This window comes from Antennarius striatus, chromosome 4, assembly GCF_040054535.1.
Source record: "Antennarius striatus isolate MH-2024 chromosome 4, ASM4005453v1, whole genome shotgun sequence".
Taxonomy (NCBI): domain Eukaryota; kingdom Metazoa; phylum Chordata; class Actinopteri; order Lophiiformes; family Antennariidae; genus Antennarius; species Antennarius striatus.
The window spans coordinates 25,359,294-25,383,159 of NC_090779.1; the positions used below are offsets into that span (position 1 = coordinate 25,359,294).

The 23,866-nt window shown below is 46.8% G+C and overlaps 5 protein-coding genes and 1 non-coding gene across 16 annotated transcripts; 4 read left to right on the forward strand and 2 right to left on the reverse strand.

Moving 5' to 3' along the window:
- Nucleotides 1-2,748: 2,748 nt before the first annotated feature.
- LOC137594351 (transcription intermediary factor 1-alpha-like) lies at nucleotides 2,749-6,745 on the reverse strand. 3 transcript variants are annotated; one of them, XM_068313773.1, is made up of 9 exons: nucleotides 6,430-6,745; nucleotides 6,088-6,201; nucleotides 5,399-5,532; nucleotides 4,918-5,104; nucleotides 4,273-4,844; nucleotides 4,043-4,169; nucleotides 3,785-3,859; nucleotides 3,480-3,632; nucleotides 2,749-3,298 (listed from the first exon to the last, which is right to left on the reverse strand). In XM_068313773.1, exons 1-9 carry the CDS (start codon nucleotides 6,454-6,456, stop codon nucleotides 3,116-3,118), a joined length of 1,572 nt encoding a protein of 523 aa, XP_068169874.1. In that variant the 5' UTR covers nucleotides 6,457-6,745; the 3' UTR covers nucleotides 2,749-3,115. The 3 variants fall into 3 exon arrangements, 2 of the variants coding, with proteins under 2 accessions (XP_068169874.1, XP_068169873.1); XM_068313772.1 differs by lacking the exons at nucleotides 6,088-6,201; nucleotides 6,430-6,745 and having other exon boundaries at nucleotides 5,399-5,960; XR_011035231.1 differs by lacking the exons at nucleotides 6,088-6,201; nucleotides 6,430-6,745 and having other exon boundaries at nucleotides 3,159-3,298; nucleotides 3,480-3,658; nucleotides 5,399-5,960.
- A 489-nt stretch (nucleotides 6,746-7,234) lies between these two features.
- rpl27a (ribosomal protein L27a) lies at nucleotides 7,235-10,500 on the forward strand. Its single transcript, XM_068313774.1, has 5 exons — nucleotides 7,235-7,403; nucleotides 8,011-8,074; nucleotides 8,178-8,253; nucleotides 8,684-8,858; nucleotides 10,330-10,500. The coding sequence occupies exons 1-5, from the start codon at nucleotides 7,269-7,271 to the stop codon at nucleotides 10,456-10,458; spliced, it is 579 nt and encodes a 192-aa protein (XP_068169875.1). The 5' UTR covers nucleotides 7,235-7,268; the 3' UTR covers nucleotides 10,459-10,500.
- LOC137594645 (small nucleolar RNA SNORA3/SNORA45 family) lies at nucleotides 8,407-8,536 on the forward strand. Its single transcript, XR_011035302.1, has one exon. It is a non-coding gene; the product is annotated as a small nucleolar RNA SNORA3/SNORA45 family (small nucleolar RNA).
- A 699-nt stretch (nucleotides 10,501-11,199) lies between the features above and the next one.
- akip1 (A kinase (PRKA) interacting protein 1) lies at nucleotides 11,200-12,611 on the forward strand. Of its 4 annotated transcripts, none has more exons than XM_068313669.1 (4): nucleotides 11,200-11,351; nucleotides 11,756-11,918; nucleotides 12,003-12,077; nucleotides 12,151-12,611. In XM_068313669.1, exons 2-4 carry the CDS (start codon nucleotides 11,775-11,777, stop codon nucleotides 12,454-12,456), a joined length of 525 nt encoding a protein of 174 aa, XP_068169770.1. In that variant the 5' UTR covers nucleotides 11,200-11,351; nucleotides 11,756-11,774; the 3' UTR covers nucleotides 12,457-12,611. The 4 variants fall into 4 exon arrangements, with proteins under 4 accessions (XP_068169770.1, XP_068169772.1, XP_068169771.1 ...); XM_068313671.1 differs by having other exon boundaries at nucleotides 12,003-12,072; XM_068313670.1 differs by having other exon boundaries at nucleotides 11,207-11,351; nucleotides 11,733-11,918.
- A 51-nt stretch (nucleotides 12,612-12,662) lies between these two features.
- Nucleotides 12,663-15,407, reverse strand: c4h11orf16 (chromosome 4 C11orf16 homolog). Its single transcript, XM_068313949.1, has 8 exons — nucleotides 15,279-15,407; nucleotides 14,722-14,927; nucleotides 14,261-14,623; nucleotides 14,054-14,169; nucleotides 13,792-13,942; nucleotides 13,442-13,661; nucleotides 12,915-13,370; nucleotides 12,663-12,843 (listed from the first exon to the last, which is right to left on the reverse strand). The coding sequence occupies exons 1-8, from the start codon at nucleotides 15,289-15,291 to the stop codon at nucleotides 12,704-12,706; spliced, it is 1,665 nt and encodes a 554-aa protein (XP_068170050.1). The 5' UTR covers nucleotides 15,292-15,407; the 3' UTR covers nucleotides 12,663-12,703.
- Nucleotides 15,408-17,255: 1,848 nt separating this feature from the next.
- znf143b (zinc finger protein 143b) lies at nucleotides 17,256-23,776 on the forward strand. Of its 6 annotated transcripts, none has more exons than XM_068312454.1 (14): nucleotides 17,256-17,356; nucleotides 18,417-18,567; nucleotides 19,444-19,629; nucleotides 19,703-19,783; nucleotides 20,181-20,446; nucleotides 20,531-20,647; nucleotides 20,739-20,814; nucleotides 20,894-21,019; nucleotides 21,645-21,824; nucleotides 21,912-22,139; nucleotides 22,385-22,536; nucleotides 22,749-22,901; nucleotides 23,017-23,145; nucleotides 23,442-23,776. In XM_068312454.1, exons 2-14 carry the CDS (start codon nucleotides 18,462-18,464, stop codon nucleotides 23,523-23,525), a joined length of 1,884 nt encoding a protein of 627 aa, XP_068168555.1. In that variant the 5' UTR covers nucleotides 17,256-17,356; nucleotides 18,417-18,461; the 3' UTR covers nucleotides 23,526-23,776. The 6 variants fall into 6 exon arrangements, with proteins under 6 accessions (XP_068168555.1, XP_068168557.1, XP_068168558.1 ...); XM_068312456.1 differs by having other exon boundaries at nucleotides 17,313-17,356; nucleotides 18,452-18,567; XM_068312457.1 differs by having other exon boundaries at nucleotides 17,338-17,356; nucleotides 18,455-18,567.
- Nucleotides 23,777-23,866: the final 90 nt, after the last annotated feature.

Genomic DNA, 23,866 nt, shown 5'->3' on the forward strand with positions numbered 1-23,866 from the left:
TCCTCTCCATCTGTTGTCCTGCTCCAGCCTGTCTGCTTCCTGTCTCCTGGAGGTCACCTGGAGGTCACCTGGAGGTCACGCTGACCTGAATCTGTGGCGTTGGGGTCGAAGGCCGTTCCCCCCCAATTTCATCCAGAGCACAGAGCCGCCAATAAAAGCTCTGATTGGGGCGCCCGTCACACTCCTGACCTCACATCCATCCCCTTGTTAGTCTTCGCATCAAGAATTCTGTCAGTGGAGCGGCGATGGAAGGAATGGGTCACTCCCCTTTTTTGGAGTTTCACGCCGCTCCAATGTTTTAAGTACGGGGAAACAAAAGAACCCGCGATGACGACATGAAAACACGCCGACCGCATGACGTGAGGCCGGTCCATCTGGCGAGGCCGGGACGCGCTTTGTGAAATGTTTACCAAACTGTTCTCGGACCGTTGGGTTCTGTTTAGATATCACATGACCCGCCGATCGGATCGCACCCGGAATAAATCACTTCTACCGGCGGTTCAGATGGGATTGTCGGAAAATAGGGAGATTAATATTGCATTTTGGGTAAAACATGTTGGTCCCAATCAGGCCTGAGGTCAAACCAGGGCTGTAAGGGTTTTAATCATCTGCAATCTGGTCCTGGATCAGCTGCAGGCACTCTGGATCAGATTGAAACGGGTTTTTGTTCCAACGTTTAAACAAAACCTTTTCCTCTGGTGCTTCTAATCACCAACCCTTCCTGACGGGAATCTTCGTCGCAATCATGGAGATCCACATTCCTGCCTTTTCCCTCCACGCAGCAGGAGAAACCATCCGTCCGTGGAGGCGTTTGATCAGAGGGGGAAACCCGGTTCTCCTGATCCGGTCGACACGTGTCCGCAAAGGAGGCTTTCACACGGGACGACTCTGAGCAACACACACACACACACACACACACACACACACACACACACACACACACACACACACACACACACACACACACACACACGGGACCTGGACCACATCGGGGACATCGTGACGTAACGTCTGCGTCAGGATTCCGTCTGGAGGTTCTGTTTATTCTGCAGAACGAGATTATCTCCCATGAGGAACATGGGAGTTCTCCTGATGATGAGGAGGAGGAGGAGGAGGAGGATGTTTCCGTACGGAACGCTGGGCTGAACGGATAAATTTAGAACAGTTTCACCAACACAAACGTAGGATGGCTGTAGATGATCTCAGTTCAGTTTATCATCATCTGGTTTGGTTCACTGGAGCCCAAAGAACATCCTCTTCCTCCTCTTCCTCCATCATGAACCTTCTAGAGGTGTTTGTCTTCAACATGCGTGGATGTTTAACGTCTCTCCAGTAGATCTGATGATGGGGTGTTTGACCTCTCACAAACATCTCCAACCCGTTTCCATGTGAACCAGTGTCTCCGGTGTTGCTCAGGCTCCTGTGGTCCTCCTCATCTTCTTCATCTCCTCTCAGGTTTTACACCCATATTCGGGCACCGGAGATGAAGTGTCTTCTGGTTTGAGAACATTTCCAAGTTAAACACGACCGACTTATTTCTGTCCATCTGAGACGTCTTCATGATGGACCAGACAAAACATCTCCTGCTCATCCCACTCCCAGCAGATAATCCCAGTTTACAGATTTACAGCAGAATCTTATCAGCACCCTAAATAAAGGAAGCCTGGTCCAAACATCGGCTGGAGGTCTTATCGGTGAAGAGGACCACTAACCCCCCCACAGTGAAGATGAGGAAGCCCCTCTTCATGCTGTTAAATTAAACATCTGCACATTACAAATAGAAGAAAGGAAGAAACAGGAAATACCTCACGGCCCATTTCCCCTGTTTTTTCTCTTAATCTTGGCCAAAAGCCCGCTGACCCCGAACACCCCCACCCCACCCCCCCCCTCGGTGGATGGCGTCGATCTTTAGATCCCGGTGAATAAACACGGCTCACGCCGACTCTGTCCTTTTACAGTCTTTTATTTGATGACTTCTGTTTCCTTGTGGAGCTTTTTTGGCAGAAGAACATGAAGGTTTGAGCCTCTCTGGCGCAGACGGCCGGGACTTCATTCTCCTCTTCCTGTGTAACAAATTACGCCGAGGTTGAATCTTGGAAGAACAAAATGTCCTTTAATAAAAAAAAATTTAAAAAAAGAAACCCAAAGGAGATCATGTTTGTGTGGTGAGAATTAAAAAAAAAAAACCCACAAAAGAGGCCAGAAGTGACGCCGCGTCCAGAGAAAACAAAGACGAAGGCCAGCGCTCAGTTTTATGACGGCCCACCATAGAAGAAGTAAGAAAGGGGGGGGTGTTTCTGAGATGGGACAGTCTGTGGGTCACATCTAGTTCCTGGAGATGTTCCACAGGAACGGATCGTCACACTCAGATTAGTCCTGAGCTAATTAGGAGCTTTTCTGCTGTTTGTTTCATTCTGAGCTTCAAACCGTTGAATTTTGTTTTTTCATTTTCAGGCTTTAATCTGGAATTAGATTTTTTTTTAAATGAGGATTTAAAATGTTCAGTAGTAAACTAACAATCTAAGTAACCACAATCCTATCCTACCCTATCTTATCCTCAGGTAACATAATTAATATTCTGGTTATTGTCAGTTTGTTTCCATGGAAATCGTGATGTTTTAAAATGCTTTAGCTATTGAAAATGTTTTGGTGAAGGTTGAATTTAAGCAAATGGAATTCAAATTACTTCTTTATTTTAAGCATTTTAATGAGAATTAAAATTATGTTTTTAAAAAAAAAAAAGTGGACGTGAGAGTAAAACAAGAGTTTGAGGAGGAGATGTTATTCCACATGTTAATCCATTCATTTATTTGTTTGTTAATCTTTGTTTTTTAAAAAGTTTCGCCAAACAAAATTCAAAACAAGATTAACTGATAATTATTCTTTAAAGCTCCTCCTTATTGAAAGGAATGACGTCCAGAATCACGTCAGTCTGAGAAGGACGTCTTTATTCAGTCTCTCAGGATGACGACACATTCAGGACACGTTCGTACAAATCTGCTGCGCATATTCCATCAAATCCAAAATAATTTATATCTAGCCGGTTTGAAACAGCAAACCTTCCTAAGTAGAGTGAGTACACCTGGAGTTGAGCCGGTCCCACCCCTCCAGCTGCCTACAGGTAGTATTTCTTCCCACTGAACCATCTCTTCCTCCTCCTGCTGAGCCAGCGGAGGCGAACTCTGTCCGTGGTGTCCTGGCTGGCCGACGGGAACGTCTGCTCCGGAAAAACCTCCTGCAGTTTGCTCAAGAAGAAACCCTCCAGGTTCTGTCCGGCCTGGGCCACCTCCGAGTCCGGCTGCAGCGCCACGGGGGATCAAATAGATGGATAAGTACGTTATTGATCCGGAAGGAAGTGAGGTAGGAAACATGTGAACTTGACTGGAGATGTTGCACCAGAGAGGAGAAGAAGGTCTACATCCCGTGAAGCGGCGACGTTTGTAATTATCAGTGACAATTATCCCCGGTGACAAACTTACGTAGTTGAACGTCGCGCAGTTTTTGAACATCAGCAGCACGTCGTCCACAAACTGCTGGGGGGTGAAGTAGTGGAGGGTGTTGCTCTTGTCCAGCTTCCTGCGGATCACCGACAGGTTGATGGGCCTCCTGATGATCTGGTAGTAGTTCCTGGCCTGGGGTGCACGCAAAAGAGAGACTCCTTCACATCCACAGACGGAATTTTTTTTTATCTTTAAATTTATTATTGATTGAAATATTGATTGCTGAACAGTTTGATTTGGATCAATGCATGCTTTGATTGTCTGTGAGGTGAACACGCTCTGACCAGAGGGCTGACGGGGTCGTGGAACGGGGCGCCGAGGGCGTGGCAGTACAACATCAGAGTCAGCTTCTCACACCTCTGCACACACACACACACACACACACACACACACACACACACACACACACACACACACACACACACACACACACACACACACACACACACACACACACACACACAGGAGAAGCACAGCGTTCAGTGTCGTTTCCACTGGGTCGGAGCGAACCAGCGTCCCCACATCGGGCCGGTTGGGCTCACCCTTTGGTTCTGGGGGGACAGCGTATACGGGGGGGCCCTGACCCCCCCACAGGAGGGCGGGTCCTCGCAGCTGTAGGCCCCTGATGGCTCCTGGTCGGTTCTGCACAGCGAACACATCCAGTCGCCTCTGATGAACGGGGCGTTAAAGTCGAGTCAGGATGAACACGAACAGAACCACCGCTAACTAGTCTGACTAGTTTAACCGGTTAACCCGTGAGGGCGGGGCTTACAGCGGGCAGCTGGTGACGGGGGGGATGTGGCAGGACAGGTGGAACACTTTGGGGCAGCGGTCGCAGCAGAGCAGGTCCCCCCCGTTCAGACACACGGCGCAGAAGTCCTCGCTGTCGCTCTCCTCGGGTCCCGACCCGGGTCGGGGGTTCTGGATGGGGGGGTCCAGTTCCTCTTGCGTCTGATCCTCGCCGTCGTCCACTTGAACCACTTCACATCTGGCTTCGGAGTCGTCCTCCAGCTCCAGTTGGATCCGGTCCTGGTCCACCTCCAGGTCCGGATCCAGCTGGATCACCAGGGTCTGCTCCGGGTCCGGATCCAGATAAAAGGTCTCTGAGTCGGGTTTCCCATCCGGGTCCCATTCGTCCAACAGGATGTACGGCTGATCTGGGTTCGATTCGCAGTCGAAGCCCGAGTCCTGCTCCGGTTCTTCAGAGGAGGGGCTGTCGGGACGGGAGGGTTCCGTCCAGGTTGAGGGTCTCGGACCTGATTGGCTGAGATCCGATGGTTCTGCCGGGTTGGATCCAGCTTCTCTCGCCTCCAAACCGCACGTCTCCTCGTGATGGAAACGCGTCTGCGAGGAGAGACGAGGACAGGGAGTGATCAGCGGCGCTCGCACTGAACCATCTGGACCCCCCTGCCGGTACCTCCTGAGGGTGTCCCCCGCAGGACGAATCCACGTGGGCGCTGGTTCGCGTCCGACACGGCAGCCGCACCAGAGACACCACCGGCTGCAGAGACGACGACAACAACCCGGACCGAAAGTTCAGACGCTCCAAGATCACGACGGGAATGCAGGCATTACCCAGAATCCTCTGGGCCTGCGGGTGAATCCTATGGAAAGTAGGGTATGTCACATGATCATAGTCAAAGAGTCACATGATCAGAGTTATGCTAGTGCTGATTTTCTTCTTCATTATTCTAATTGTTTCTGTTTTGTAACGGAGCTGCGCTTAGGAATGTTTAATCTGGAATAATAGTCTGGACGGGAATATCAAACGATTTAAGATTAGAGATGAATCGACGTTAGTCCTCAAAAAAAACCCCACAAACTATCAAAAACATTCCCATAATCCCCTCAGGTAGATGTTCCCATCATCTTATTCCCCTCGGCGTCCGATCTGTCACCTCGTTCTCTGTAGAAATGCCACCACGTCTTTCCCGGCTCGTCGTTGTTGCTTGGCGCGTGTCGGAGACGACGCTCTGGTCTTCACGCGACAAGACAGGTTCAACGCTTTTTCCATCTCTTCAGAATCCAGCCCCTGAGGAGCAAATGAGAACACCAGGAAACAAGAGTTGAGCTTCGTCCTCATCAAACCATCATGGTTGGGATTAACAGTTTTATTAGTCTGTGTCTGCGGGGAGGCTCGGGTCTGAGGCGGTCTCAGATGGGGAGGCCTCGAGCGCCGGCTGCACATGGCAACAAGGCGGCCCACCCCCCCCCTGGGGGAAGAGGCCATGGGTTCTGCAAAGCAGGTGTGCCATCTCCAAGAGATGCAGCCTCTTGGGGTGAAAAACAAGACAGAAAAACCACAAGAACCTTCTGGTTTGAAATCTCTTGTGTGCTCAGTGTTTGACGGCAAAACAGAAAAATGAGAACAAACACAAAACCTCCAAAGACTTAGTAGAAGTTGCGACAAAGTCATTAATTCACAATGTAATCTGGCTGCTCATTTTTGCAGGAAACAAAGTCTCCCATAATAAGGCGATAACAGTCCAAGGAAGTGACAGACATGACACCGGGTGCGTGACAACATCTGCAGATGGTAAACATCTGACACAAATCGGGTTTAAGTTGCATCATAACTGCGTCTTACCTGGACGTGAAGGTAAGCAAAGCACAAACAAGATGCCTGACGTGCCTCCGGGTGGATGTGAGGTGAGGATGAGAGGGATGCTCCCTTCTTCAGAGTCAGGGGGGACACTGACGACTACACAGGATTGGTGGAGAGCCGATCCACCACGACCAATGACAAATTACAGGCTGTAAAGTTGACACAAGCTTCCAACAGCAGACAAGAAGATCTGGAATCCTGACAATTTGATAACCTAATGATGCTGAAAATTAACCTCTACAGCCAATTTCTGTATTTTTATGATCATTAACTTTTGATTTTGGTAGATTAATTCTATCCACTGTGAAATAAACTAAAACTTACCATCATATCTGCTGTATTTTTTGGCATTTCCAAATTTAAACTCTCTGTCAAATTTTTCTTACTATGAAGTATTATCTAAACCTTCAGTCTTTCTCCCTTCATCAGAAGTTCTGCTGTCAAATAACAACATCCCTTCCTGGATCTGATGCCAAACAGGACATAAAGAACTCCTTATCTCACTTATCAGATGACAAATGATTGCACGTGACATGTTGACATCCGAGGTGGTTGCTAAACGTGTCAAGAGGTGTGAAAGTAATTCAGTCCCAGAGGCAGTGGATGAAATGTTCCGACAGAATTAATAATGCCTAGACTAACACTTCAAACTGAAAACCAAAGACAGATAGCAACAAATAGCAGACTGACACTGTGCCAGTTTTTTCCCGCATTGTGGAAGAAGTTTAAGGTAATTAAATCAATTAAAATCATTAAAACAATAATCTGTGATAAAATATTTTTATTTTTGAGTATAAGTGCCGAAAATTTGAGTCAAAAGTGAAAATCTGCATTCAGATGTTCACATCAATAGGAAGAATGAAAAGCAAAATACACATTAAATACCAGAAGTGAATGCACTTATGATACATCATCAATTTTAGGATCATTTAAGTATATAACATCAAAGATTCTACATAAATGGATTAAAAATTATTGATACCTTAATGGCTTCATCACATTTTTATGCTTGGATGTAGATTTCAAATTATAAATAACAAATTCATTTGATTAAAAACATGTAACAAAGTAGAAATGGAGCAACAGTACATATCAGTATGTATGTATATATATATATATAGTACTAGTAATATTAGTAGTCATGGTACTGTTTCAACTCATTGATGTTCGTGTCGTGTCTGTCAGGCGCCACTAGGTGTCGCTGTGGATTTCTCTGCTCTGTGTCGTCACAAGCCAAATCTCGCAGAAAACCGCGTGACTTCCAAATCCCGTTCCTCTTTCTCCTAACCTCCAAGATGGTAGGTGCTCGCGTCGGTCTGCCCGTTGACATGGGTCAAATCAGCGTCCATCCTCGGTCCAGTCGGACAACAGACTGACATCCAGCGGTGGTTCGATGTTGTTCGGTCCCATATCAACACCGACTGACCGATATTTTCATGATTTATTGGTCGTTTTACCGGTTATTTGTGTGTGGATCAGCGACCCGGGCCGGCGGCTGTTAGCAGTCCGCTAGCCATCCGTCGTATGGACTCACTTTACCCGCGTCCACGGAACCAATGCAGCCTCTCTGGAGGAGCGGGGAGTTATTTTGAACGTAAACAAACTAGTCAGGGAATGTTTTGCTAGTCGCCCGCTCTGTTTCGCTAGCTAAGCTATCACAAGTGCCGGTAAACACTTGATTTAGCGTTAGCTAGTTAGCATGCTAGGTTAGCATGCTGGGCAGCGTGAAACCCGCCAGCCGTGGATGGCGGGTCGGGGGTCTTCATCATACACTCGGCTTTAGAGTAAAGGCTGGGGTGGGGTCGACGTGACAGGTTGTCATGGTTGTAAACACACTGGTGTTAGCCTAGCTGGCTAGCTTGGCTATCTGTTGATCATAACGGCTCAACAATCTTGTCTTGACAGCCGACCAAGAAGACCAAAACCAGGAAGCTCCGTGGACATGTTAGCCACGGACATGGCCGCATTGGTGAGTCCCTTATAGGACAGTCCCCACGTTAGCATTGTGGTGTGTTGTCACTGTGTGTGACGATAACGTGTGTGTGTGTGTGTGTGTGTGTGTAACCCCACAGGGAAGCACAGAAAGCATCCTGGAGGTCGTGGTAATGCTGGTGGTATGCATCACCACAGGATCAACTTCGATAAATAGTAAGTGTTGAACGTGTGGCGTTCACACACCAGTCTAAAGATCCCCGTAGGAGCAAAGGGAAGAGTCCATTTGGAGGAGTTTAGCTTGAGAACATACAACTAGAACAAGTCATGTGACCGGAGTGTTACTCCGATGGCGTTTTCTTCAAGTGTAAAGAGACTAGAGTCTCATCTTGACACTCGTCGTTGTCTTGGTGTGCTAGAGTCCTCTTAGATTGACGGCTGCTTCTATTCACCGACTGCCTCCTGTGTGGGCCAGTCATCCACATGGGCAGCTACATGCTGGCTTTAGGCCCGATCGTGTTCGGTTGCTGGACTCTGATGATGTGGTTGATGGAATCAGAAGAGAACATGTCAGAATAACTGATCAATAGCTGATCAGTAAAGGAAATGATGCACACTTTAAATATGATATGCTTCCTCTTCTTAGCCATCCTGGGTACTTTGGAAAGGTGGGCATGAGACATTACCACCTGAAGAGGAACACAACCCACTGCCCCACCATCAACCTTGACAAGCTGTGGACGCTGGTGAGCGAGCAGACCAGACTCAACTATGGCAAGAAGCCAGAAGGACCTGCCCCCATCATCGACGCTGTTCGCGCTGTAAGTTTAAGCTAATCTTTTCATCATGCGCTGAATGTTCATAAACTAAATGCCTTGACCTCAGGTGGAGCCTGAATTCTTTGGTATGGTAACCGATCGAAGCCCCCTGACTTGCTGGCATCAGGAATACAGGAACATCAATTTGTTCAAATCAGTGTTAAAATGACTGAAGGTTTTTCTATTCGTTTTCATAAGTAGTTGAAGCAGTGTTTTTATTTTATTACAGGGTTTAAATAGAAGTTAGACGGGAGAGAGTGCTAGTGTGCTTCAGAATCAAAAATTAATATAATAATGCACTTAGCTTTTACAAATAACTGACCTTCGCACTGTGAACTTTGCCTCCCGTTTATGTGTAGCGTTGTATTTTTGAAAGATTTGGGCAAAATACTGTGGCAAGAGTCTACGCCATGTTGTCTTTATAATACATCTGTTAAATCAGAATCTAGTGATTGTGATGGGGTCAGATTAGGAGGTGAGCTTCATTTCTGAGGCCCAAACTGAGCTGCTTGATAAACTACAGTCAAACTTAGGAGTTCACACTGACTGGAATCCTCACCGACTACTTCTGGTCAATTCTGACCACAACAGACTGTTGGTGTCAGCCAATGGTGCTTGACATCGGTTCTCTTTGTTTAAGGACGACCGGCTTTGTTGGGTTCAATTCCCCGATTTTAAGTTTGAATTTTAGGACTGTGCTGTCACCGTTAATCCTACTTGGTTTTGTTCCTGTGTTTCTTTTGTTCAGTGTGAGATCTGTCAGCGGAGTTTTGTCAAAAAACAAAAAAATTAGGACTCACATGTAATCCATTTCATCGGGTTTTTTTGCATTCATGGTTAAATTATATTCATGTCTGCAGCATGTTTTTACTATTCTGTTTATCTCCGTGCATACATGGACTGATGTAAAGGCCATTAAACACCTAAAACCTGTTTCTGCTCATCCAAACTGTGAAGTTTTAGATGTTTTAAGGGCTTATGAGAGCAAAGTACACAGAATACCCATCATGCGTGCAATATATATTAATATATATGTATTGTGGTAACAAGGAATTTCATAGTAAGACTAAAAAATGTAAAAAGTAAAGAAAGAACACTTACTCTGTGCCACAGAAGAGAGGCACATCTATAAGGGTGTAAGTGAAATTTATTGCGGTCATTTCTTGTCGTATTTAGAGACTAATTGCATTTTAATCACAGGTTTTGATGTGTTGTCATGAACTATCCTGTTGAAGGTGCGATTATACAAGCACTGACTGTCTCAGGGGAATAAACTAATTTAAAGGTTTTATTTAATCCAATATCCACCTACTGACTTTTTTTCTTCGCCTCAAGTTTAGCCAATGGGAGTGAAGTCTGTTGTGACGTCACAGTAGCTAAAGAGTAATTTATAGAAACTGAAACACAACATGCAGGAGTGATTGAGGTACCGTACACGTCTGTCATGTGTTCTAATCTCTTTGTACGTTTGCAGGGTTACTACAAAGTTCTTGGTAAAGGCAAGCTGCCCAAGCAGCCCGTGATCGTCAAGGCCAAGTTCTTCAGCCGACGGGCCGAGGAGAAGATCAAGGCTGTGGGGGGAGCCTGCGTGCTGATGGCATAATGCTCTCATCTGTTTTTGCAAAAATAAATTGTATAAATGGAAGTTGTCTTGTCTGATTTAAATCAGAATCCTTTATTATTCATAATCATTAATATAAATGCATTTATATGCGTATAACATTATGTTCCTTTGTGTTTGGATGTGACATGAATTTGACATGAATAGTTATTTAGACTGCTGTCGTGCTCTAATGATTATGGACGAGTGGTTTGATGTAATTCATGTAAATCTACAAGGTTCTTAATGTACATTAATGTAGGTGTCGCTCTGGGGGGCCTTGAGCATTCATAACCCCAATTATCCTCTCCAAGTTGTTTCCAGAGGAAACGGTACGATTCGTTTTAATTTCTCCTGGCCAGTGATGATAAGCAAAGAAAAAGCGATTTGAATGCATGAAATCTGTGTGCCTGAACACAGTGGAATTACAAAATAGTTTCCAGGATTTTATTATATAACACATAAATCCATCACTTATTACAAGAACTTTATCTGGAGAACATGCCAGAGCCGTCTAATTTGTCTCCTCCAGGACAATATTTTTATTCTCTGCGTTATGATGTGAATTTGGTTCAAGCCGAACAAAAGTTTATTATTCCTGAAGTTTCTTTAATCGACTTGTTAGAGTTTTTTAGTATATTTAATTTCCTTTCATTTGAACGTTAACTCGACAATCTGCCTCCAAATCTTCCTTCAACGTCGGAGCTGTTCTGTTAAGACCCGCCTCCGCTTTTCATTGGCCGAGGGACTGCTACGTCACCACGCTAACGTGAAAGGCGGGACTTAAGGGTTCAGGATTTCCTGTCGTGGAGGACGGGTCAGCTGCAGCTCGGAGGAAGTTTAAATCCACGGGCCGGTCTGACGCCATGAAGCCCACGCGAGCCGTGACGTCATAAGTAAGGACTGCTTGTTGTATTCACGTTGTGTTCTTGCTCTCCGTTCGTTAAACGGTGACGCAGCTGATGAGGAGGAGGAGGAGAGGCGCGCAAGACGGCGCCGTTACCGGAGGAGAGCTGGTGACGTCACCGTTTACCGGGGAAAACGGACACAACCTCGTGGCTACTGCTGACGTCACAGCTCCAGCTTCTGCAGAAAGTTAATCGTCACGCATGCGCAGTTTCCCATCCGACAACTTTGGCATCAGCTGTTAGAAATGACAGGCGATGAAAACTAAGTTTAGTTTGGAGAAAGTTTAAACCGTTGTTTATCACTCTAAATATTCACTGGTTGATTTTCATTATTATTGTTGTTATTGTTATGATTTATTATCATTAAAGGTGCATCTTCTGGCTCCACGCAGGTGAACTTCACCTGAGTTCATGGCGAGCCAGGCCTGGTTGGACTCGTCCCTCCGGCGCTCTGCCAGTCTGGGTCGGGAGGTTCTGGAGAGGGCGTCCAGGCGTCGGGTCCACTGGGATGGACACGCCCCCTCACCTGCACACGATGCAGAACTTCCTGTCAAGGTGCGTCACATGTCAGCGTCCCTCCTGTCCTGCCGCGTTGTGTCCCACCCCTGGTCTTCATCTCTCACGCTTGTCGTCTTCCAGAGAGCGCACTCGGAGCTCGACGAGGTCTTCGCTAACGTGGTGCACTTCGTGGGACAGACGACCTGTCAGTGTAAGGTCAGAGGTCGTCCGCTTCACGTTCACCTGGACCACCTGTGACGTCTGGACTGACGTTTCCTCTCTGCTGCAGAAGTTCTATGAGTCCGGCTGTTGTCCTGAACCCACGGAGGCCGAGAGGATCCACGCCTCCAGGTTCCACCACCGGCCAGCGGCGAGGACGACGCCTGCACCGTCGCCTAGGAAACCAGCCAAGGCGTGGGCCGCAGGTGAAGACGTCCTCATCGCCGTTTCGCCCGGGACGTACGCCGTGACCGCCAGCGCGCCGTCGTCCCGCCAGCAGACGAAGCTGGTCAGCGTGAAGGACGGAGAGAGCATCCACGTGACCTTTAACCTGACACCTGCTCACACCTGTCACCTGACCACACCCGTCACCTGACCACACCTGTTTGTGTTCGTCCCGGCCGTTTTGAACGGATTCTGTCTGGACGTGTTATCGCCCGCGTGTGGAGAAGCCATTTTTACCGCCTCTGGAGTGTTTTATGACGTTTAACTTTGCACTAATTTCACGACAGTGTTTGAAATAAAGTCTTAATATCATCTGCTTTGTCTTTATGTGGTGATTTATTTCCCTGATGTGTGAAATGGTCGACATGTTGGGTCGCCGTGCTGCAGCAGGTCCAGGTTTAAACGTGTGTGTTCACTCTTCTTCCTGTCCTACCAGGAAGTGACTGAAACAGAGAGCTGTGATTGGTCGAAGCAGCGACCTGAGGGAGGGGGGAGCTGAACGTCACAGGTTTTGATAGCCTCCTCGTCGCCGCACTCCCTGTAAATAAATCAACATGTCGGCATGACGATGAAGACCAGGATGTGGATTAGTCCGGGTCTGTCGCCCACCTGGTTGTCTGTGCTGTGGTTCTGGTCCGGTCCTCCTCCAGTACCTCCAGGGGGGACGCTGAGCTCTACTCCTCAGCTTCACAGCAGGAGAAAACGTTGGTCCGGTCTCATCCTCAGAAAGAGACGAAGAGGAGGAGAATTCATCCTCGCTCTTCCTCACATCCGCTCCCTGCTCTGTCCTCTCGAACCCCCCCACGCCTCCACAGCCGGGTGGAAACGGGTTCGTGGACGAACAGCAGCGAGACGGAGGCGGGAAACAGCGACTGGAGAACATCTGGGGAGCGCAGGAGGAGCAACGGGGACGGATCCAACGACAACCCGAAGCCGAGGTGGAGATCCGGAGCTCCCGCACGATTCTGTCGTGATGAGGAGCCGGAATGGGAAACACCAGAGCGCTGGGAACCAGAGACACGCGACGGTTCCACATCAGCACCGGGAAACACGCCACACCGTCACCTGGAGCGAGTGGAGGACACCGCGGAATCAATCCGGAGGAATCTCCCCAAACTATCACCCCACGAAGCTACCTCTGCGCTGTGGGCCGGCTATCACCCGCCCCGGCCCGTATCTCCTCAGTTCTGGTTCCCACGGCGACAGCACAGCATCTCCAGGAGCCGGACGGGTCGCGTGGCCTCTGGTGAGTTTCATCATGTCGGGGGAGCAAACCAACTGCCTGTGGGGACACACGGCCCCGGAACCGGTGGCTCCGGCTCCATCGAACTGGACGACCCAAAGTCCTCCACGGCCCTGAACCGGGACGACGGGCGGAAGATGTTTTTACAGTTTAAGGCGTTAACATAAAATAATTGTTCGGAGCTGGTAGTAAATGAATATAAATCTTCACGTACTAATGAAGTACTTTGTTGTATCTGCTCACCTGTACTTCCTCTATTACAGTACCGATGTGGTAGAGGCCGTCCACCTCCCTCCTGGCCAGAACCTGACATCCAGGGAAGAACTCTGGACCTGAGGTTTTCCCCGATAAACCACAGGAGGAACCCGAACGGAGAGGATTACCCAGACTGCACCTGGTTGACCACATAAAGCCAAGAAACAGCTCACAGGTCATTGAGATGGTGCTTTTAGTCCCATTGTCTTTCTTTTTAAATGACGCTAGCGTGTTTCCGTGTCCCACCAACCTGAGCAGGGGGGTTGGACTCCGAGGGATGAAGGCCGAAGTCGGTGGACAGCAACACCTGAGCGAGGAGACGGGTGGCGCCGGTGAGGGAGTCTCCACGACGTCTAGGGGAATCAGCTGACCACAAGCGTGGACACACAGGTAGAGTCACAAAAAGAACAAAAGATCTGAGGTCGTTGTGTGTGAGCGCCGGGCAAACCAGCCCTACCTGAACCAGCCCTCCATTCAGACCAACCAGGATCACGTAACAGCTCCCTCTTGTGGTCAGGGTTAGACACTGCAGGTAGTCCCGAACGGTTCCGTCCAGGTGAACACCTGAGTCCTGCAGGTAGAAGACATTCATGGGTCGTCCTGCTGCAAGAGCCGGCAGGGCTGCCATCACGGCCTCGGGGCGGTCGGGGGGGCCGGTGGCGAGCAGGTGGACGGCGTGACAGCCTGGATCCATGAAGACCACCTCCAGAGCGGACAGGAGATCCCTGCCGGGGCCACAGCCGATGGAGCGGATCCAGGAGAGGGCGGCGTACACCGCGTCAGGAGAACAGGGCAGCATGTGGTGGGACCAGCAGGTGACCTGTCAGGTGAGGAAACCAGCCGCTTTAGGGTTCCTCAAGCCCAAACGTTACCTCCACCTTCTCAGATGGTGTCAATGATCTTCAAGTCACGCCTCGCCTTGCTGGAGAACGCCAGGATGTTAAAGAGGGAGTCCCTGAACGAGGCCTTCGTCAGCAGCGTCCGGATCAGCAGGCGCTTCGCTGACCCCAGGACCGCCGCCCCGCCCTCTGACACGTCCACCACGAACGTGACGCTGCATCCGTGTCCGCCCAGGAGCGCTGGAATCAGGGCATCATCAGAGGCCGTCTGCCAGGACGCCATCCCTTCATGTCATGTAGGAAGATCAGGAAATGAAGCAATTTTCTTGTTTTTATCCATTTATGCTTCAGAGTGCAAGAAAAACACAAATTTGCATAATTTAATCCTGAATCTAAATCCAAAATGACGTGAGGTGGATGCACCTAAAGTTTTTACGCGAGCATTTTGTTTTTATTCTGGGGAAACATGTTCACTCTTTTAATGGGAAACGTGAATAATAACCTAAATAGTTTCTTTTCATTTCTAAAACATGACAAAAGCAGAATGTGACTCAGTCTAACGTGAATCTGTCCAGTGTTCATAATAAACTCCTCTAACCGATAATAAAGCTTTAACTTCAGGAGCGGACACTTTACCTGCAGCGTTCATGTTGTCAGCCACAGACCTCAGCTTCACTCACTGTTGTGTTGGTTTCCACGGAGACCAGTTCAAGTGTGAGTCACTGGTGTCTGCGGCCACTCCAGGGCCTGTTCACAATCACCAAACGCCGCCGAAGCTGCTGTCAACCATTCAAGATGATCTTCATCTGTAGCCAAATATGCAGGGATTAGAAATAATCTCTGCTGGGGTCAAGACTGTTTGACCTTTTATTGGCCTTCAGTTGCGAGTGTGTCGGATAAAACTGATTCTCCTGACAAAAACCACCCCAAAAACAAATGACTGCCCCATCGTTCGGTCTTTTATTTGATATTCCGTTCTACGTTTTGCTCATCAGATGCATAAAATGGAAAACTGCATTTTATACGTCAAGTTTTTTTGTCTCTTGACCTTTGGTGAACTTCTGATCTCGAATTGAGGAGAGACACAGACACACACAACAGTATGTCCCGTTTATATTTAGTTGTATTTCATGCAACGCAGCCAAGTAACAGTTAAGAGGGAAATGTCATTTTCCTGAATATTGACTCTTTGCAAGAAAAAAACAAAACACCCCAGACACTGAATTTTCAGTCATTTGAAATGTGATGTGTTGTTGGATTTAATTTCACAAATATTCTGCATACAGATAAATCCACGGCTGGAACAATCTTTTTGTATAAAACAGCAACAAATGAATAGCAGGAAAAAATTAATAACAGCAATGAATGAATGAATGAATGAGCAATAAATGCTGATAGGTATTTTGTTCTCCATACATTATTCCTTTATTTTATTCCCAGATCTTTGACATGGATGGTTTGGAATTTATAGATTAGATGAGAAGTTCTTCGCCCTAATTCAAGATCTTTTATTTAAGATTTTTCATCCAAATGCCATCTAGTTTATAGGGATACACTGCACACACAGATATAAATCATGAGTTCTGTGTATCAGGACATTTACCTGACTTACAATACTGACTGTGAACAAGCTGTTCATTATTTGGCATACGTTCAAATTCGCAACTACAGCTGATCTTTTGATATTAGCATTATAAAACCTCAAATTCCTGCGTTATCACCCTTTTGCACATAAATCTGAAGTCCCAAACTGTCTGACTGTTAATTAATGACATTTACTATGAAAAGAAATTGTAATTGTGCAAATTTGTTTTGGCAAAGTAATCCTTTGTCATTATATATTTTTATTTTACTATAATTTCAGGTCTTTTAATGTATTTTCTAACAGCTTCTTTGGATCGGTGTCACGCTGTTGCATTCAAAAAAATGTAAATCCACATACAGTACTTCTTAAATTAAATAACATGAGTATGATTTATCACAAGGAACAGAATGATTTGTTTGAAATACCAAAATATTGTGCTTCCACACGTCTTACACACTTGAATAATCAAATTATGGTGATATTATAAAGTTTCTGACTTAAAATGACAGCATGAGGGATGTGTAGATGTTTGCATTTATTTAATTTAACTAATTATTGATTCATATTGACTGTAAATGCCATAAATCGTTATTCCGTGCTGATTGTAGTCTCCTGCCAGCCGTCGGGACGTCTCTTCACTGCATTGCCCAGATTCCCCCTCTTTTTCCCACACGACCTTGTTTTCAACATGGATGCCGGAGAAACTTCCTACACACCCCTGTTTACGTCGCTGAATAACGGAACTGACAACATTTCATTGCACAACGACACTGGTATTTCACTGTCTCGGTTGGATGTCGCCTAATTTTTGACTTTAAACATTTATTTTCCACGGCGCTACGACGCTTTTTCAGTCTAAAGCCCAAGACAATACGAAAACCGACGCGGAATGGCGTCTAGCAGGGGCCCGGGAGCCTGAATACGTATAACACAGTTTACGAAGCCAGCACGGCTGGCCAATTGAAGTGAGAGTAGTGGTCGCATCAACCAATAGCAACGCCGTTTCTGGGAGTAGGCGGGACGTCGGTGCCGACAGACATGTTCCGGGGGCGTGGACATCTCGAAGCGTTTCCTGCACTGGTGCATGGTGGTCGAACAGGAGGAATTGTTGGAAATTTTCGGAGCGGAGGTTAGTATATAAATTGGTTTTTACCCAGTATGCATTATTCCCACAGCCATCTCTGTGAGCGGGAGCGACACGCCACGGCAGGGAACTAGCACAAGGATGGCAAACAACGTTTTACCTCAAAATAAAGTTGACGCACACGGAGTCAAAACGCTTATGTTAACATTAATTAGCTCATGGATTCCCTGTTCTTATTCCGGGACTGCGTCGGTAGGAGAACCGGAGCCACCGGAGCCGTTGGGCGGACACGGAGCTAGCTGTCCGGCTGTCAGAGAGTTTACGTGACGCCACCGAATAAACTCCGTCTTTGTTTCCCGTTTGGAGACGAATCTTCACCAGCATTTTGCTAATAAGTGCTAAAAAGTCTGCAGAGCGTTAGCTGCCGCGGTTAGCCGCGCTGTTAGCATGTTAGCTGTCCACCGGCTGTCAGTCGCTTTCGGCGGCTTTCACCGACATCATCGATCTACCGACGGTAAAGTTACCGGTTAACGGAACAACCATATTTATTTAAGTCTGTTTATTGTGCCTCTTAAATAACGGGATGATGACACGGTGTCAAAATGTGACCAGTCATAGTTGTGCTACCAGCTAGCTAGCTAGCTAGCCCCAAATGCTACATGTCAAAGCACTTCAAAGCATTTCACACCGCATTAATATCAATTAAATAAACACTAAAGTCATGTACGGTCGGTATATTTAAGGTTATTTGAATATGTTTTGATAAAATTTATGTTAAAACTAAACTTAGTCTAACATGTGTAACAAGGCTAGGTTAGCATGTTACCTTCTTTACTGTGGCTACAAACTCCTGGTATAATAATAATAATTTAGTAGAAAAATGATGAATTATGCTTTCTAATGCTACTGTGACACCTAACTTGAAGTATCGATTATTGATGAAACGGAATGTCATCTGAAAATGTTGGAAGTGAGGTTTGCTGGGAAAATAACACGAGCTTCCATATAAGGGGTTTCACCAGGTGTGTGTGTGTGTGTGTGTGTGTGTGTGTGTGTGTGTGTGTGTGTGTGTGTGTGTGTGTGTGTGTGTGTGTGTGTACTGCAGTGTGATGGTCACCCATGTCTCCTGTGCCCCACCAGCAGCTGAAGCATGCTCTTAGCCCAGATAAACCGGGACTCCCAGGGAATGGCAGAGTTTCATGATGCGGATGGACAGCCGGTCACTCTCTGTCTGACAGAAGCTGTGACGGTGACAGGTGGGTTCACTTCTAACAGATCAACTCTTTACAGTCGGTTGATCCGAGATCATTTCACTGCAGAATGAATAGGACAAACTGATTCCATGCAGGAATCAACCGAAAACTACACGCTATTCACACGAGACTAATGATATACAACTCGTGAGCATACGATTATGTATGAATCATATGGTTTCATATTGCTGGTTTGTAAAAAAAAAACAACTTTGTGGTTGCTGACATGGGAAAATACAAAAGAAGTTTAGGATGGTTTAATAATACGGGCGGCAACCTTCAACACTTAAAGATCCATTTGGATCTGTTTCCCCCTCGAAGGAATACCCAAAAAAAAAAAAATTATATACGAAGAAAACACGACATACCATATATTGAATTTGACTTCTATACTATGTGTAAAAACCTTCCTGTGTAGCATTTATGAAATCAAAAAAGTCATGCAGAGGAAACTTCTGTTTCGGCATTGCAAAAGGTTTTGAACTCCAAATCTGGGATGAATACAATTAAAATATTTCATGTCTATTTGTGGTCTCATATTCTCAAATTTAAAAGCCCACTTACACCTGCTGCAAAGCTACCATCTGCTCCTGTGTGACATCATTGCACAATTAGCTGTCAAACTTGATAAAATTAGGATTATTTCCCTATTTTATATGACTTGCAGAGTCAGAGTGAGAATGCAGTAAATAACCAGTTTAAGACTTTCTCCTTTTGTGTCCCGTTTGAAAAGTTTTGAGGGAACCATGCAAGTTAACATGAGCCACGTGTTGGAATTAAAGGAACTTACCTGCAGTTAACAGTTGTCATGAAAATCATACATGAATTTATTTCTCAGGCTGACATTCATTGTGTTTAACGTGTCACATGCTGTCATAGATGATCAGATGGAGAGCGTGGACACTGTGAGCCTACAGGCCGTCACACTCGCAGATGGATCCACTGCTTACATCCAGCATGACTCCAAAGCTTCCTTCTCTGATGGGCAGATCATGGATGGTCAGGTCATCCAGCTGGAAGACGGTTCTGCTGCCTATGTTCAGCATGTGTCGATGCCCAAATCAGGTAAACTGCAGGATCTGAGGACATGACTCGGATGACGACGGGCTGCTGTGACTCACTCTGACTTGTGTTTCAGGAGGGGACAGTTTACAGCTGGAAGACGGACAAGCAGTCCAACTAGAAGATGGAACCACCGCCTACATTCACACACCCAAAGGTAAAAAGTTTTATTACCAGTGAATGGATTTTTATCCAAGATGCTCTTGTTAACTCTTTTTTGATAAAAAATGTCTAAAAATTTCAAGCATATTTTCACCAGTGCATGCTCATCACCCACAAATCCCTCAATAACCTGCTTCAAGGCCTCTCGCTTGTCTTTTTTCTGTCTGTGAAGAGTCGGAGTTCATGAAAAGCGCTATAAAAAAACGATCAATGATTATTATTAAAGAGTTATTCAAGATTATTCTGTCTTCAGCTTAAAAACAGTACGATTGATTCTCCTCGGGTCTGAAACAGTTTGTCCTCAACCCTCTCAGTGTTGATGTTGGACCTCACACCAGGGAGTTCCTTCACTTCCTGTGTTTTCAGCGTCCTCCCTTTGTGTGTGTGAGCAGACTCATACGACCAGAGCGGCCTGCAGGAGGTGCAGCTGGAGGACGGCAGCACGGCCTACATCCAGCACACGGTGCACATGCCCCAGTCCAACACCATCCTGGCCATCCAGGCCGACGGCACAATCGCCGACCTGCAGGCCGAGGCCGCCGCCCTGGACCCGGAGACCATCAGCGTGCTGGAGCAGTACACCACCAAGGTGGAGAGCGTTGAGAACTCTCTGGGGTCCTTCAGCAGGGTGGAGGCAGAGAATCCGGTCCACATGAGGGTGGAGTATTTTTATGTGGAGCTTTTATTATTATGATTTTTAATCCCTAATCCAGGTTTAACTGTGGAGCTCCGTTTGTTTCAGATTGTGCTTCAGGATCAAGACAACAGACAAACAAGAGCCACGAATGTAGGCGAGAAGTCCTTCCGCTGTGAATACGAGGGCTGTGGAAAACTTTACACCACCGCCCACCACCTCAAGGTGAGTGTTTGTTTGTGTGTGTTTTGTTGTCCTCCTTTGCTTGTGCACATGTTTAAAGAGTCTCTACAGCATCATCCTGTTTTTATTGTAGGTACACGAGCGCTCCCACACCGGAGACAAACCGTACATCTGCGACTATCCCGGCTGTGGGAAGAAGTTTGCAACGGGTAATTTATTTAAATTAGATGGTTTGGATTGAATCGGATGTCCGGGCTCTTCTTACTTCTGCATTCATGTGGACGTCAGGTTACGGGCTGAAGAGTCACTCACGCACGCACACGGGGGAGAAGCCGTACAGATGTCAGGAGCTGAACTGCTGCAAGTCCTTCAAAACCTCTGGAGACCTTCAGAAGCACACAAGAACTCACACAGGTGAACACACCAGGCGTTTGAGCTGAAGGCACGATTAATGTATATTAATATATATACAGGTGAACCTCGGTTCACGTCGTTTGGAGTTACTTTGTTCTCGATCATGCGCTGGTTTAAAAAAATACATGGAAAAATCAAGTTTACACCACATTGAAATAGTAAAATCACTAACAAAACTAAAAACACGTGATGTCGTGACTGTACAGTAAATCAGAATAAAACATGTGTTATTAGCTCTTAGCAACCTCGGTGACCCGCGATGAGGAGGAAGCAGCTGAAGACGAGACGGGGATGTTTTTTCTGTACTGCAATAAAAAATAAAATTTAATTGTCAGCTTAAAATAGATTCATATTAACTAAACATTATTAAAATACATTCATTCATAAAGTTCATAACAGAACTGGGAATTTTTATCTACAGTCTTAGTCTGGAGACGAGTTCAGTCAACGTACGTTGTTTCTCGATCTAGGTCACATGTCCTGGAACCGGTTAACGACGTAAGACGAGGTTTAACCTGTAGATTAGTTAATATTTAACTCTATTTCATTAAACACCTGGACACGTCCACAAACCGGTGTCATTTTGGAACGATGGCTAACTCTACAAAACGTTTCTGGTCTGCAGGTGAGAAGCCTTTCCAGTGCCCGGTCGAAGGCTGCGGACGCTCGTTCACCACCTCCAACATCCGCAAAGTCCACATCCGAACGCACACGGGCGAGCGGCCGTACTACTGCTCCGAGCCCAGCTGTGGGCGCTCCTTCGCCAGCGCCACCAACTACAAGAACCACATGAGGATCCACACGGGTGAGTCCTGAAAGCCTGACGCTGATCTCTTCTTTCTGCTGTGACGTCCTGACCTCCCGCCGCCGGACCGCGTTCCTGTTCCTCCAGGAGAGAAGCCGTACGTGTGCACGGTGCCCGGCTGCGAGAAGCGCTTCACAGAATACTCCAGCCTCTACAAACACCACGTGGTTCACACGCCCTGTAAACCCTACAACTGCAACCACTGTGGAAAAACCTACAAGCAGATCTCAACGCTCGCCATGCACAAACGCACCGCCCACAACGACACAGAGCCCATTGAGGAGGAGCAAGAGGCCTACTTCGAACCGCCGACAGGTGAGGATGAATAAAACAGCACAGAGACGTCAGTTAGAAACCCGATTTTCGTCAGCGGTTGGAAAATAGATCGGAAAAATGAGATCAGATTTAGCAGAACCAGATTAGATTTAGAACAAAACAGATCTTAAGTCATTTTAATTGTTCACCAGACCTTAAAGGACGGTGGATAAACACTTCAAATACTTCATGAACTCACAGAACTGCGTCTGAAATAACCACGGAACTTTTTGTCGTACATCCAGACGCCATCGACGACCCGAACGTCAGCTACTCGACGACGGCGGCCGAGGCGGACGACTCCGGCTCAGAGCAGGTCCCCGTGGTGGAGAGCTCGGACATGGTTGGTCAGCAGCACGTTGCCTTGGTAACGCAGGAGGATGGAACACAGCAGCAGGTACGGCGTCACTGATGAAGGTGAAACGGATCCTGAACGTCAGTTAGGACTTTGTTTTGGTTTAGAGTCACAGATTTTAACTTTTGAACTTTTAACTTGGTGGTCTGATCCAGTCACTTTAGTTTCATTCACAAAAATATGATTAAGTAATGATTAAAAGACTCAATAATAAATTAGTTATTTACTGTGACACCACATGTTTCCTGCATCAGGTCAGTATCTCTGAAGCAGACTTACAGGCCATGGGTGGCACAATCACCATGGTAACCCAAGAAGGCACAACCATAACCATCCCAGCCCACGAACTGACAACGCAAGGTGCACACTCTGTCACCATGGTAACAGCAGACGGCTCAGATGAACAGGTAAACCGTTACCGGGGCTCAGAACGCCGTTAAGAATGACGTACTGTGTTTTTTTGGTTCCGGATTGAACTCTGCTTGACCTCCACGGCATCAAACGTCTCTCTGTCGCCCCCAGGTGGCCATCATGACGCCCGACATGTCGTCCTTCCAAGCGGTGGAGGAAACGGCGTACAGCCAGGACCAGGCCGACCTACATCCCGTCACACTACTAGCCACCTCCAACGGGACTCATATCGCCGTGCAGGTAGGCCGACCCCCCCATCACGGGATCAAGTCCCACCCTGTTGAGAATGTTTGCTTACCTGCTTAAGTATAAACCGGGTGGGGGGGGGGTGTCGCTGCCCTCCTGGTGATGCATTTAATGAAGGATCTGCATAAACCAAGACAGAACATCCAGAGTTGACATTTAAAACACTTCACCTTTGTGGGTTCATGGTTTTTATGTGACGTATAAATACAGAAGCTTATCAGCAGAAGAGGGGGGTAGGTTTGACAATGAGGGTGTGTTTGAACGCCCCGCTGTGTTCTTCCTCCCTGCAGCTCAGCGATCAGCCGTCGCTGGAGGAGGCCATCAGAATAGCATCAAGAATACAACAAGGAGAGTCTCCGGGCCTGGACGATTGATTCTTTGACTCGTTATGGACTAGGACTCATGGGAAAACAGTGACAGAAATCTGGAGTCTTCCGCCATGTTTTTTTTCATACAGAAAAACTTTAGCTTTTATGTGTACATAGGATTTTGATAACTGGAGTTCCGCTATGCTATTTTGTCCCTTGACCACAGAGCTGGGAGAGGCTAAAGACGTGCTCTAATGTTTATGATGCACAGTGCAGTGTACAGTTAATGCTATTTCTAATAAAGAAAAAGAATTACACTTGTCAGAGTATATATGTATAATTTTTATTAATGACAAATGATTAACAAAATAAAGCAGTGGGACATATTAGAAATCTTTAACTGCTAA

Bases quoted from the DNA above. Each gene is read 5' to 3' on its own strand.
- rpl27a (XM_068313774.1), top strand. From the start codon at position 7,269: ATGTTCGTGTCGTGTCTGTCAGGCGCCACTAGGTGTCGCTGTGGATTT. The intron at 7,404-8,010 runs GTAGGTGCTCGC...TTGTCTTGACAG, and splicing joins TTCTCCTAACCTCCAAGATG to CCGACCAAGAAGACCAAAAC. The intron at 8,075-8,177 runs GTGAGTCCCTTA...GTAACCCCACAG, and splicing joins CCACGGACATGGCCGCATTG to GGAAGCACAGAAAGCATCCT.
- LOC137594351 (XM_068313772.1), bottom strand. From the start codon at position 5,916: ATGACTTTGTCGCAACTTCTACTAAGTCTTTGGAGGTTTTGTGTTTGT. The intron at 4,845-4,917 runs GTACCGGCAGGG...CTCTCCTCGCAG, and splicing joins GCGGGGGACACCCTCAGGAG to ACGCGTTTCCATCACGAGGA. The intron at 4,170-4,272 runs GTAAGCCCCGCC...CCCGTTCATCAG, and splicing joins CCCGTCACCAGCTGCCCGCT to AGGCGACTGGATGTGTTCGC.
- akip1 (XM_068313669.1), top strand. From the start codon at position 11,775: ATGGCGAGCCAGGCCTGGTTGGACTCGTCCCTCCGGCGCTCTGCCAGT. The intron at 11,919-12,002 runs GTGCGTCACATG...GTCGTCTTCCAG, and splicing joins ATGCAGAACTTCCTGTCAAG to AGAGCGCACTCGGAGCTCGA. The intron at 12,078-12,150 runs GTCAGAGGTCGT...TCTCTGCTGCAG, and splicing joins AGACGACCTGTCAGTGTAAG to AAGTTCTATGAGTCCGGCTG.
- znf143b (XM_068312454.1), top strand. From the start codon at position 18,462: ATGCTCTTAGCCCAGATAAACCGGGACTCCCAGGGAATGGCAGAGTTT. The intron at 20,648-20,738 runs GTGAGTGTTTGT...TTTTTATTGTAG, and splicing joins CCACCGCCCACCACCTCAAG to GTACACGAGCGCTCCCACAC. The intron at 23,146-23,441 runs GTAGGCCGACCC...TCCTCCCTGCAG, and splicing joins GGACTCATATCGCCGTGCAG to CTCAGCGATCAGCCGTCGCT.
- c4h11orf16 (XM_068313949.1), bottom strand. The intron at 14,170-14,260 runs GTAGGGCTGGTT...GCTTGTGGTCAG, and splicing joins TGAATGGAGGGCTGGTTCAG to CTGATTCCCCTAGACGTCGT. The intron at 13,943-14,053 runs GTTGGTGGGACA...GTGGTCAACCAG, and splicing joins AGTCCAACCCCCCTGCTCAG to GTGCAGTCTGGGTAATCCTC.